Source organism: Umbelopsis ramanniana (genome assembly GCF_025399195.1).
Source record: "Umbelopsis ramanniana AG unplaced genomic scaffold K450scaffold_20, whole genome shotgun sequence".
NCBI classification, from domain to species: Eukaryota; Fungi; Mucoromycota; class Umbelopsidomycetes; order Umbelopsidales; family Umbelopsidaceae; genus Umbelopsis; species Umbelopsis ramanniana.
This window is the reverse complement of record NW_026252106.1, coordinates 239755-252367: the sequence shown is the minus strand read 5'-3', so window position 1 is coordinate 252367 and position 12613 is coordinate 239755. Positions and strand designations below refer to the sequence as shown.

At 43.4% G+C, this 12613-nt stretch overlaps 7 protein-coding genes across 7 annotated transcripts; 1 reads left to right on the top strand and 6 right to left on the bottom strand.

The window, feature by feature from the left end:
- Nucleotides 1–32: 32 nt before the first annotated feature.
- K450DRAFT_236643 (uncharacterized protein) lies at nucleotides 33–1497 on the bottom strand. Its single transcript, XM_051588289.1, has 3 exons — nucleotides 1243–1497; nucleotides 849–1169; nucleotides 33–770 (listed from the first exon to the last, which is right to left on the bottom strand). The coding sequence occupies exons 1-3, from the start codon at nucleotides 1342–1344 to the stop codon at nucleotides 399–401; spliced, it is 795 nt and encodes a 264-aa protein (XP_051445656.1). The 5' UTR covers nucleotides 1345–1497; the 3' UTR covers nucleotides 33–398.
- On the bottom strand, nucleotides 1498–4069 carry K450DRAFT_236640 (uncharacterized protein). Its single transcript, XM_051588288.1, has 8 exons — nucleotides 3802–4069; nucleotides 3531–3719; nucleotides 3415–3462; nucleotides 2993–3340; nucleotides 2442–2913; nucleotides 2174–2377; nucleotides 1905–2103; nucleotides 1498–1845 (listed from the first exon to the last, which is right to left on the bottom strand). Exons 1-8 carry the CDS (start codon nucleotides 3972–3974, stop codon nucleotides 1652–1654), a joined length of 1827 nt encoding a protein of 608 aa, XP_051445655.1. The 5' UTR covers nucleotides 3975–4069; the 3' UTR covers nucleotides 1498–1651.
- Nucleotides 4070–4075: 6 nt separating this feature from the next.
- K450DRAFT_236637 (uncharacterized protein) lies at nucleotides 4076–5000 on the bottom strand. The gene has a single exon (XM_051588287.1). It carries the CDS (start codon nucleotides 4501–4503, stop codon nucleotides 4129–4131), a length of 375 nt encoding a protein of 124 aa, XP_051445654.1. The 5' UTR covers nucleotides 4504–5000; the 3' UTR covers nucleotides 4076–4128.
- Nucleotides 4355–6057, bottom strand: K450DRAFT_236636 (uncharacterized protein). The gene is made up of 4 exons (XM_051588286.1): nucleotides 5620–6057; nucleotides 5154–5533; nucleotides 5013–5086; nucleotides 4355–4863 (listed from the first exon to the last, which is right to left on the bottom strand). The coding sequence occupies exons 1-4, from the start codon at nucleotides 5790–5792 to the stop codon at nucleotides 4510–4512; spliced, it is 981 nt and encodes a 326-aa protein (XP_051445653.1). The 5' UTR covers nucleotides 5793–6057; the 3' UTR covers nucleotides 4355–4509.
- A 60-nt stretch (nucleotides 6058–6117) lies between these two features.
- Nucleotides 6118–6868, bottom strand: K450DRAFT_236633 (uncharacterized protein). The gene has a single exon (XM_051588285.1). The coding sequence runs from the start codon at nucleotides 6796–6798 to the stop codon at nucleotides 6532–6534; it is 267 nt and encodes an 88-aa protein (XP_051445652.1). The 5' UTR covers nucleotides 6799–6868; the 3' UTR covers nucleotides 6118–6531.
- A 1496-nt stretch (nucleotides 6869–8364) lies between these two features.
- Nucleotides 8365–8973, top strand: K450DRAFT_270948 (uncharacterized protein; the record flags this gene model as incomplete). The annotated part of the gene is made up of 3 exons (XM_051592985.1): nucleotides 8365–8649; nucleotides 8715–8833; nucleotides 8895–8973. 3 exons carry the CDS (start codon nucleotides 8365–8367, stop codon nucleotides 8971–8973), a joined length of 483 nt encoding a protein of 160 aa, XP_051445651.1.
- A 66-nt stretch (nucleotides 8974–9039) lies between these two features.
- On the bottom strand, nucleotides 9040–11812 carry K450DRAFT_236594 (uncharacterized protein). The gene is made up of 7 exons (XM_051588284.1): nucleotides 11491–11812; nucleotides 11225–11322; nucleotides 10664–11111; nucleotides 10362–10586; nucleotides 10208–10300; nucleotides 9448–10133; nucleotides 9040–9371 (listed from the first exon to the last, which is right to left on the bottom strand). The coding sequence occupies exons 1-6, from the start codon at nucleotides 11572–11574 to the stop codon at nucleotides 9471–9473; spliced, it is 1611 nt and encodes a 536-aa protein (XP_051445650.1). The 5' UTR covers nucleotides 11575–11812; the 3' UTR covers nucleotides 9040–9371; nucleotides 9448–9470.
- Between the last annotated feature and the right edge of the window lie 801 nt (nucleotides 11813–12613).

Below are 12613 nucleotides of genomic sequence, written 5' to 3'. Positions count from 1 at the left end.
CTTGACAGGTTCTAACTTGATATGAGTCAGCTCCCGCTCTTGCTGATGGTTTGTTTGTGACAATTGCGAACGCTCTCTTTCAATTGGAGACCTTGGTAGTGTAACCTCTTCGGAGCTATTGGCGGGGGTCGGTTTGGTGAGAGCTTCCTGGAGCCGGCGAACCAGTACTTCATTCGACACGCGCGGCGTCACGGTGGCTGGTATACGATACGATGTTCGTCTCGGAGTTTCTCCAGTTGAATGATCGTCCTGCAGTAAATGAAAAATTAGGTATTCATGTCACACTGTGCGAGATCCAATTCCCATTGTACTGACCTCAATTTTGGAACGTAGCAATTGGTGAACTTCATTTTGAAGTTGCTCAATTTCATCGTCAGTTATCAGCTTGTGATTTTCTACTAACTGCTTGTTTTCCTCCGCCTGTCCGAAAATATGAGTGTGTTAGCCAACAAGCCATTAACACCAACGCAACCAGTTTGTTTACATACCCAACGCTGAACGGAGCTGGCTTCGTCCTGGCTTTGAGCAATGATATCGGATACACGAGATGACAGTCCATTGCGAACTGTAGAACTGGTCTTTTGCATTTTGTTGATTTCCAAACTATGCAGTTCCATGATTTTTGCTTGTTTAGACCGAGCTGCTTTAACAGAGTCGCTGATTCTTCCGTTTGCTGCAGCCACCTTGGCTTCATACTCGTCATTCAACCTGGATAAGCGTTCTTGGTATTCGACATAGCCGTTTTCAACCGTTTCAACGTCATCCTTGAGCTGTAATAAATGAGAAGATTTGGAGAGTTAAAATCACACTAGCATAATAGGTCATATTGTTTAAACGCCAAAGCTTACATTAGACAAACTATCCAGTTGATCACTCATATTGTGGTAATGATTTTCAGCAGCTTGAACGGTAGCCATTTCAGATGTGATGAGACCATTGACGTCTTGATTATGGTCGGATTGAAGGTCGTCCAGCGACGCACCGTTTGATCGAAGGGATGACTGTACATCATAAATAGACTTTTGTAGACGTTCGTGCTCTTCACTGTCATACTCTTGTAAAAGGAGGGATATGTCGTGCATGAGCTGCTTTTTAGCCTTTGCTCTGCTCTGCTGTTGGATATGGACGATCTGTTTGAGTTGGTCTTCTTTTTCTTGAACAAATGATTTCTATATAAGTTATGTGGTTAATATCGGACGAAGATCAATGATTAGCCAGAGTCACTTTCCAGGGTAAACTTACTTCGCCTTCGATTCCAACATTGATGTTCGCTCGCAGTTGTTCAATTCGATTCTGCTGCTCACTTGTGGTTCGCTTGATATCGGTGATATAATCTGCAAGCATGTCGGTCAACACAGAGTGCTTAACAGTGAGCTGCTCGCCGAATTTCTGGAAGGCAGCGTTGGTCACAAGTAAGAATGCGTTGGCCTCTTGTTTGGCGATGTCTTTGTGCTTCTTCGTAGATTCTTCTAGTTGCTCGTGGATATCTGACAAAATGTTGTAGAGGCAATTCTGTGCTGCTCCACCGTCTTTAACCAACGAGTTCAAAGCGTCACTTTCTTGCTCCAGCGCCTTCAATCTAGTCTCAACACCATGATGGATGGCAGACAAATTCTAGATATGGTGTCAGTAACTGAAAATTTTAGTACTATCAGTATAACATGCTCACCTTTTGTAACGCATCTGCGTAGGCTTGAGCCTTGGCTTCCAGATCACTTTGCATACCACCAATAGATGACTTGAATTGAAGCATTTCCTCGACGATTTTGTGAGCCTTGACATCCACGTCTTTTTTGAACGCATGCAGGGCCCCACGATTTTTTTCTTGCACTGAGCGCTGACGGTCTGTAATGATTGGTTAGACGGTTCAGCTCACATAACGCAGTGAAAGAAATAGTACACACCAAGTTTGTTAAAAAGTCCAGCGTTGTCTTTGACAGTATTTTGCAGTGTGTTGATTGTTTCGGAAGCGAAATGTTCGAGCTTGTCGCCATACTGTTGATGATACTTCCTGAGAGCAACTTGCTCCTCAAGTGATTGTTTCGTCTGTTCATGCTCTTCTTGAATTCTCTGCAACCATTTTTTGGTCTCCTGTAATTTATCCTGTGACAAAAGCAGTAAGAATATGTTTGTTGTGTGGAGCGTTTCTCTTTTGTTGAACAAATTCACTTACATTGACTTCACGAAGCTCTCTCTGTTTTCCCATCAAAAGCTTTGCCTTTTGCTCCACCTCCTTGGTCAAATTTTGAACATTATCTTTAAAGACTTGTATCTCTTTCGTGATTTCCTCGACTTGATCTTTTTTGCTTTGGTTTTCGTCCAACAAAAGTCGGTAGGAATCGGCGGACATGAAAACACCATTCTTTTCGCGCGTTGCCTACAAGGAAAAGCACTTTAGCAACGGCCTGTCATTCAAGGTTTTACATGATACTACTACCAACCTGTAAATCTGACTTGAGCCTTTCGATCTCATGTATATACTCCTTTATAAGCTCTTTTTTGGTCATGCGCTGATTGACTTCTGGCTTGTTGCGAATGTTCTTGGCACGGCTAGCGTAGTCCAGAGTGCTGATGATTTCCTCATAATGTATTTTGGCAGTGGCAATGGTAGCTATAATGCATGTTTTGGTTCGGCCACCAAGAGAATCCCGTAACAACCTGGTGAGTTTGCTTTCTCTGTAAGGTACATGGACGGAGTGTTCGACAAGGTGATTAATGACACGGCCAAGGGTAAGTAGACTTTGGTTGATTAATCCAGCCTCGCGTGCTCTAGCATTCTCAGCTCCTGAACGACCAATATTTTCAGACCCTGCCAAATCGACGAGATTTAACTTTCCAACTTTAAGTAGCTCTTCTCCATCTGCTAGTGTTTCCTTGATATGTACGGTTAACGTAAAAACACAATGTGATCGGCTAAAGTTGACATTTAATTAGGAAAAGGAAAGATGTCTTGTTGGTTTTCATAATTCCCGAACACAAGATAATATATTACCTGGACTTGTCGTTACACTTTGTAGCAGCAATCCGTCTGTTTCGACTCGCTAATTGGATTGCGCGTACACCATCTTCAGCGCTGTTGATGAGAGCTTCTTCTAGGCCTTGAACAATCACGCCCGTGCCGTTTGGATCTTCAAAAATTCGTAGTTTGGGACGGTCATCTCCTGGGTTTAACAAGTCTTTGAGCTCTTCATTGTAAAGTTCTATGGAGGATATTCTGACCGCGTATTCAGCTTCTTCTTGGTCCAAAACGTCAAAAAGATGATATAATGTTCGTGGTATAATTCCCGCATCCCGGGTGATGTATCCTTCCTGGTCTTCAAGATCTCCTTCCATTGTATACCTATTATGCAATTCAGCGTCAACAGCAGATTTCATTGAGCTAGAGTTGTGTATAAAAATCAAAGATATACTGACGTTTTTCCTGTACCTGTCTGACCATAGGCAAAAATGGTACAGTTGTATCTGTAAAGCAATCGCTCAGTATTCATACATTTTTGTATTTGCGAATGACTGATTCCAAGTTATCTTACCCCATAAGCATCTCCTGTAAAATCGGGCTGACCACATCATCGTAAATATGCTGCTGTGTCGTTTCTTGGCCGAAAACTCGATCAAAGGTGTATGTTTTATTGGTTGTCTTTAGTGTTATTTCCTGCGTATTGGAGGCGGCGTCGACGATGACGGGTATGTTTTCTGCGATTTCTCTCTGAGTTCTTCCCCTGTGTGCGATGCATATATAACAGGTGAGTACACTCTACAACACATTGCACTGAATGGTCGGCAATTTTGTTTCAGCATTACCTGCAGCGAACAACAACTTGTATGTTCGTTCCCTTTTCATCTTTCTCAGAGCGAGGAGGTCTTCCGTACCGGCTATTCAACTGGCTGGCGCGCGCATTTTGCAATGGAAAGCTGTCAGATCGTGGTGCACTGGAATCTCGCTTGTCGCGGGACAGGTGATGTTCATTCCACATTGGAAAAGGAGCAAACAATTAACCAAGATATTAAAGGTGCTAATGAATAGTCGTACAGTAGAGAATGTTGTTAAAGGTTGGCAGGAATCAGACAGAGTATCCTTTAGCAGAATAGTCACGCTACGCGTTCCATTCCCAAAATTTTATTTCAATCTCAGCGTGTTTTGTGCTTGCCCCTCGCTCGTCTTTCACTTGCCATTGCTGACAAGCTACCTATTGTCTTAATAACACCTGACTTGGAAATCAAGACCTCAACTTTCAAACACTTTATATGTAATGGTTTAGAAATAGCACTGTATATTGTACTATGTATCGCTATGTTGCAAAGGATACGTGATTGATTGTAGCCGACCGAATAGCTGAAAGTAGGCGTTGGTTTCACAGGAACTACGGTATGGATACAAATGGTGGTGATATGCAAAATTCTGTTGATTATTTCTTGTAGTATATATGTTTGCGTAAGCAAAAATATGAGGAAACATACGCGTATACGCCCTAAGCTTTGGGCATAATGGAAAAATGGACTCATACTGTCTTATACGCGGGTACTGGAGCGGTTTGCGCGACGAGCAGCATTAATCAATGGAGCCAGGTTACGAACAGGATCAGCACGCTTGATGAAGGGATGATCTAATATTTCCTCTGCGTAGGGTCTTGCTTCAGCATCTGATTCCAGGCACTTTTTCAAAAAATCTTGTAGGTGGTCACTGAGTGATTCTGGATGTTGCAATTGTGGAGTTCCCGTAGTAGCGATTAAGTAGAGGGCACGCAAAGGATTTTCATTTAGATATGGAGGCTCTCCTTCTACCATTTCGATGGCCATGATACCGAGTGACCAAATATCAACCTTTGGACCATACTCCTTTCTCGTTACCACTTCAGGCGCCATCTAAAGGGAAATAATGTGATAAAAGAACATGTAGATGCAAGAGCATGGAGGAGAAGTGAATGTTTTGGAGAGAGAGATTGAAAGGAAAAGGTATTAGACGATCATCATAGTAGGTGCTTTCCTAGCCGCGATATCGCTCTTCAACTTACCCAGTATGGCGTTCCAACCATGGTTGTTCGTTTTGATCGTTTTTCATTTAATTGGGCACAAAAGCCAAAGTCGGCTGGTAGAAAACAAAATATTTAGAATGTGTACCACTTCCAGCTGCAGCCTACGCCTCTCATACTTACTAAGTTTGATGTTTCCTTGTAAACTAAGAAGTACATTGTCGCTTTTGATGTCTCGATGGATGACACCTTTGTCGTGCAAATGAATCAAACCTTGAAGCACCTCCTTGCATACAGCAGCAATCTGACCTTCCATCATCATATTGCAGGTAACTACGTCGGTAAGACTACCACCCTCCATATACTCCATGATGACCCATAGATCGCCGTGCCACAAATAGGAATCTATGAAGTTTACAATGTTGGGATGCTGTGAGTCCTTCATGATCAAGATTTCGTTGATAATCAGTTCCTTTTTAGGTTGCTTTTGTAAGTTCATTTGCTTTATAGCAACTGGAGTCGTACTATTGAGAGGATATGCTGTGTAGACCCCCCCGGATGCACTGAAATGATGACAAAAAACCGGTTATGAACCGAAAGCCAAACATTTAAGCATGCTGCCAAATGAGAGTTTCCCATGTCCACTTACCCTTGCCCAATTTTCACCATGTTTGAATAAATGCCAGTGGGATCTTCCTCTCTACAAATCTCTCTCAGTTTCGCCAATATCTCTTCATCCTTCATGGATGGCTTCCTTGCTGTCCGTCGCCTAGTGCCTGAAGCCTTACTGATGGTTTCAACCATAGCTGCAGAGCTTGGCATATCAACCTTGGATGCCTTTTTCTCATGTTCGTTTAGTTTGGGTGATACCTTTGTCAGGGGAGGCGATTTCGGAGCGGCATTGATAACTGTCTCATTTGGTATGGACTTGGGTATGGTCGGAGGACTGTGTGAAAGTACAGAGATTTCTTTGCTACCGGTTGAAGATGATGGTGTTGTTGATGAGGGTAAATTTGCAGCACGTTTTCCAGTATCCTCTATAGAATATTCACAAGTAGGTTAGGACGTAGCTTCATATGGAACACAGCCCCCTAATGTATATAGGGATTGTATGAGGATTACGAGGCACTTACGAGATTTTCGTGGTGTTGGAGGTAATGAACTTATAGAAGCCATCTATTTATCGTGTGCATATTTGCAGATGCATATATCAATATAAGTATGGCAATGTTGAAGAATATTAAATTTCCACGGGTCATGAAGTCTTACCTTGTCTATAGGCTTTCTAGGGGCTTCATGAGAGGTGCGTTCAGAACGACTATCATCATGCGCTTGTTGCTTTCTTAGGGAATGAACAGAATTGGTGGGTGGAGTAGGTGGTGGTCGAGGGCTTTCAAATCTCTTTTCGGGGTAGTTGGTGCTTGTGCTAGCAATAGAAAAAGTAGACGGTGACTGTTGTACACTTGGACGTCGCTGAGACGTTGAGCCGGTTTGTGCGTGGGTTAATTTATTCCATATAGCTTCATGATGTTGCTGAGAGTCTTTGTAAAAGCCGATAACATCAATGACAGCCTGAAGACCATAGGTCAGATATGATGCGCAAACTCAAATTATAAAAGCTCCTACCTCCACCCCTGGAACTTACCTGCGGATGCTTCATCTGCTCCGTTTCCGTTATACCGCTGTATTTTAGTAATATTTGCCAATCTGGAGGGAGACCAGTAAACTGCCCACTTTTTGCATCAAACCCCACGTGTGTAATATGCTTGGCGTTGTAAGGTGTTCCTATATCGATCTGCTTTGCTGCGCCATTATTATCCTTTGACATGAGCTCTATGGCAAAATTGAATCGTCTGTCAACTGGAGAGGTCAATCGGAAAAAAGTACACCATCAAGACTCACCATTGAAGCTAACCACCATTTTCTCAAGAACACCTCTCAGTTTTTTGCGCTCCTTTATCGATTTGGTTTCTTGTACAGCGCTGGCTGTACTTGTGTCATAGCCGTCACCTGTGCCGAAATCACTTGCTGTGCTGCTACGACTAGCCATGGTTTCGTCACTAGGCAGACTATCGTGGGTAGAGATATAGCTATGATCCCTCATAGTGTCTGCGTCCATAGAAGAACGGTGCAATTCGCTGTATAATGAAGGGGGCATATCATCCTCTAGTGCTGCTAGCGTCAGGTCTGTGTTATACAATTTTGGAGAAGAAGACTCGCTGACTGATAGTAATGACGGGTTGGATTTTGGTGATCGAAGTGCCTTTGATGACAGATTTTCGTGAGCTTTCTTCAGCTGGTTTAAACTTGCTATCGATTTTCTTGTGTGCGAACTGCGAAGCGATTGTAAGGTAGAGAAAGCGTAGCTAGAGCCTGAAGGTAAGCGTCAATATGTGGGGAAAGAACAAAAAAGAGCCAGAGGCCGTGTTGAAAATAGAGATTGAAAATTTATATTAATTCGTACCTGATTTTCTTTGATCAAGTAGCAAATTGGAGTGCGAAGAAGAGTCGCTTCGAGGTTTTAAAGGAGACGAAGTCTCGGCATAGGAGAGTGATGTATATCCTTCCGACATTGAATCCGAGGGCGGAGTTTAAGGAAATCTGCCAAACATGTCAAAAAACCTGACATACACAGTTGCGAATGCAAAGGGAGAATGATGCTCTTACTGATGTCAACTCCTTTAGCCAACTATTTTTTACGTCAGGCCAAAATAAACAAGTGAATCCAGGATAGCTTTAACAGGCGAACTGTTAGCTGCTTGTTTTAAATAGCTTATTTATTCGTTCCTCGCGTTGATAACGGACGAGATTGAACGATGGAAAGTGACTGAATGGGTTTGCAGAGGAAGGCAGAAAATATCAACACCACAAGAATAGAACAGAAAAAATTTATTTGTAAGTTATAGGGAAGGTCAGAAGACAGTAGCCATGGTAAGGGGTTCAACTTGGCCCAATTGGTGCTGAAAGGAGGATCAGGGATATGTTTTTGTCATTCAGCGACAGACTGCTTTGCGAAAAGTCCGTTTGACTCCTTTTTCAAATACAGTCATGGTCAAAGCGGAATTTTCGGGAACCTCTCCTGCTGGGTAAATTATTCAGGCAGATATTCCAAATTCAACCGAGCGCCTTGCTCTGTTTTGTTACCAGTTGCACAAAAGCGAACATATGGAAAGCGGAATCACCTTATGTCAGGAATTATTATGCTATGTGGAAGGACCCCCTTTTGGGATGGAGATGTACGGGTTGCGGTTCTCCGATGCATCATCCAGTTGAGGCGAAAGTGAGCTGACTTTGCGAGCCGATTCATGCAAAATTTAGCGACGTCTATAAATTGGCTGGCCTACTCAACCCTGCCTTGCGCGGTTCTTTACTTTTACTTTCTCCTCACATCATCATGCCAAGAAAAATCATCGTCTGCTATGACCATTCTCCTTCATCACGATTTGCTATCCAGTGGGCCGTGTCGAAAAACGTCTTTCTACCCGATGACTCCGTGACTCTTGCTACCGCTCTGGATGAAGACGTTGCCGCTATTGAGGGTGGAGCGCTAGCTGTTCCCAATGTGGTCGGTGGGGCAGGCGATTTTTTCATTACCGATTATACACAGCGAGTGGAGAAGATGGAAAAAGATGCTGAGCATGAGCTTAAAGAAGCTGTGGAAAAAATCAGGCAACATGTGGTAAGTGAAGATAAGGGGAAAAAACTGACATCGTAGCGAATTCTGAGCTGTATGATATAATCTAGGGTCAAGTTCATGCTGTGCTCCTACGTGGAGACGCAAAATCATCGTTGGTTGATTATGCCAATACAAACCAAGCGGACTTGGTGATTGTTGGTCAGCGCGGTCTCGGATGGGTCAAAAGGTACGTTGAGGGAAGGGTACGTCATGCAGTTATAACCCATGCTAAGTGGAACTTCCTTTAGACGCCTTCTTGGATCTGTGTCAGATCATCTCTCACACCAACTCAAGATGCCTATCCTTATCGTGCGGGATAGCAATTAATTCTGCTCAACTTATTCGGAAGACAGATCCTCCTATCCTATCGCTAGCCATAAGAACATTCATTAATCAAACAATACAGACCCATTGTAATACCTGTTTTCTTTTTACTCAAGTTATCTTTGGAAGAAAAGTTGGGTTGTAAAAGATATAATGAAGAAGAAGGAAATAAGACGTGGGGGATGTCGGCAGGGTGATCAAAAATCCAAAGCAATATTCACAAATGTTACATCCCCAGAAGTTGATCACAGGCACATTCGCTGAAACGCGAAATTCATCGTCTCAATCCAGCCAACAAATTCAGGAAGAAAAAAAAAAGAAAAGAAAAAATACCAGGGTTGTGACAGAAAATGGAAAAAGAGATGGGAAAAGGAGAAGTATCGGTAGGGAATAGTGGAACACTAGGCAAGTCAAAGGTGAGAACGCAAAACGGGGATATACAGGCTTTTGTCTCAACAAAGGTTGAGTGATTCTTACTTTACGACTCTCTTTTTCTGTCTTCATGTTGTTGATGATCCAAGCAGCTCGAGCGTAGGGTCAGCTGCTAGGTTTACAGAAGAGGGTGCATCAGCTACCATTGCCGAGGGCAGAGTTCCATGTGAAGCCTCATCCATAATTGTGTCGACTGACTGGTTCGTGTCAGCATACTCTATTCCGTGTTGTTGACTTGAGGTGTCCTTGCCATGAATATCTGTGACGGTGGTGGTGGCTTGACCCATCATCAAGGTATTTTCCTGTAATAGCCCTTCTTTTGAGACTTCTTGCATGTCAACCTCTTTTGTTATGGAGGCCACTTTTATTTCTGTATTGTTCTTCTGTGGTGGATGTATTGCTGGATCTGACACAAGTGGTTGTGGAGGCTCAGTAGTTGGCACCGAAGGCACTACTGCTTGTTCTACAGCCAACTGTTTTGCTATTTCATCCTTTTGCTTTTCTGCACTGGTGAGCTTTGGTGATCCACCAGCTTGCTCTGTAGACTTGACATGAAGTCCCTTTTCGGCCGTCTTTTTTTCGTCCGAGGCCTTCTCCTCCGCCGCTCCAGCCAGTAAGACTACTTTCCATTTCTTCATAAGCTGAACACATCTGTCTCTAAGCTTGTACTTGCTATCACTCGCAAAGCTATGTGCACAAGCGTTCTTCATCACCTTGCCAATTTTAGTTTCCTAAATAACGTCAATGTGAGTCGAAATTTGCAAGCAATGTCCATACTGTTCTAATTTCTCCATTGTGTTGTTACCTTGAGTATTTCGTAAGTCACCTCGCCTTGTAAAGCTTCAATTTCAGTCAGGACACCATCAATTTTGGTATAATCGTCCAACGTGATCTCCTCCTGTAGTAGGATAACATTTAGTCTCGTCAATAAGGAGGCACCCTTCTGCCATGACACTGACCTCTTTCCTCTCATAGACCAATTTTTGCAGCTTATGTCTAAGATGATATAGTTTCTTCTGTGACTTTTTGCCATCATGAATTTCCTTTCCACCTCCGAGCTCTGGGCTCTTGGAAGCTTTGCTCGACTCGACCTCAACTGCCTTGGTGACAGCTGCAGCAGGTTTTTTGTCTCCGTTCGTAGCCGGTGGGGCAGGCTTAGGTTCATCTTTGACTTGTGCAATACGCTGTATTATACAAGCGGTAAACAGCAATGCTCTATCGCCGCGTTATATAAGACCCTATTCATTTTTTAGAAACTTACACTTCGCTTATTGTCCCTTGCATTATCTGTAGCATCCGACACTTCTCGTGCTTGGGTACCTCTACGCTTTCTTGAAGAAGAGGCTGCCGGTATTATATCCTGTGGTTTCTCTTGTGGTTTGTCCTGCACTTTAGTAGCTTTGGGAGCTGCAGCAGCCCTTGTCTTGTTCTCCGCAGTCGGTTTGACAGGTGTTGCTTTCTTGGCAGGAGATGGTTCCTTCTTGGCTGCTGGCTGCTTTTTCTTTGATTTTGCTGCTTCCTTTCGTTCTTGTCCCTCTTCCTTTCGCTGCGCATCTCTCAATTGTTTCACTTCCTTGTCAAATTCAGTCGGATCTAACGCCTGTTGGATCGCAGTGGTTAGATCCTTTGTTTTGAACTTATTCGCCTTGAGATCTCGCTCGACGGTGTCACGATCAAAGGGTCGAATGCTATCCGATCCAAAAAATCCACTGTTGGGTTGTGAATTCAGTAAAAGAAGTGAAGGAGCATCACGCAACGAATCGTATAAAACGACACGTATAAGTGACGAGCTGCGCACCACGTCTGCCTCAAAAATACTTACTAGTCCTTTGAGCCAAAGAAAAACACCGTCCACGTTGGGGTCTTATTCTTCCCCTTTGACTGCAACACTTTGGAGGGAAGTTTTGATTCGTCTTCAACCTGATATGAACATCAAACCATGGTGTTAGACTGTGACATAAAACCCCCCGTAACGTCTCCTGGATACTCCACGCCATTCGCACGCCGTCAAAGCCAAATCATGTTGGTCCACAGACACAATCTGGTTCCAACACAAGCGTCATTGATGGGGTTCACTCTAGGACTTACCCGAGCGGGCCACCATGGGTAACCTCGTAATTTAGCAAACACAATCGATCCGGGAGGATATTCTGGGATAGGTTTAGGAGGCATTGAGGTTTATCCAGAAAGAAAAGATGGTTCAAATTTTGATGTAGGCGGGCTTGGGTTATCGCGTGATGTGAAGGGAAAGCGTGTTGATAATGTCGAAACAACAGGTGGGAAGTAGGTGCTCCCTCGTACGCGTGAAAATGCAGGCTTGGGCCACCAATGCCATGTCTAAAAATTGATCAAGTATCACGTGATTTTGCTCTTATTACCCCAGTGGCCCATTGCAGAATGTCTGTCTACACTGCTGGTGAAGCGCGAGGGTATGCTTTTGGGCAGAACGATGATATAAATAAGATAGTGTTCTACACCATGGATGGTAAAAAGGTTGTTTATCATTTGAGAAATAGGTATATTGACTACAGAATGGCAAATATTCAGGACCATGACCTGGAATGGTATACAATGATACAATAGCTTGCTTCGCAAATGCGGTATGGGCGGGCGGTTTTGATGTGCATTCACTTCATACTTTTTGACAAATGTCGAAGATAATTATTTACGGGAAAATACACTCGTCGAAGGCAAGTCTGTTGTGTCGCCAAACGCAGATTGGTGTTTGTCGACGGAGTGACAATTGTCCTTCTGTCATGATGGTATCATCTTTGTGTTCTAGGGTCGGGTTACCTTTTGTGCCGGTTATCGTTTTGCAACCAATCAGATTGACATGGCCATCAGATGATGAGCCATATGGCTCCCTTCCAAATCTTCCCTAAACAATGCCTCCAAACATTGTATATCCACCATCTGCGAACTTTCCTTTCCCGAAAAATTCCCTTTCTCTATGCTAACTGTTTGTCATCCCCCAATTCCCTGGTCCCCCCAAACGCCACTGTCCAAACACTCTAGCTTTGTGAACAGGGGAATTTATGATCAACAAGTCACAAACTTATCCCAGATACCGTAATCTTTCAACTCTTTGCCAGCCATCACTGTCAATGCGATGAATGTAAAGAAAAATTTGAGGAGCAAGGTGAATGAGAGACGTTGGATAGTGCATATATTGAATTACCACATATTGATAGTTAGCGAGCACCATGACCTT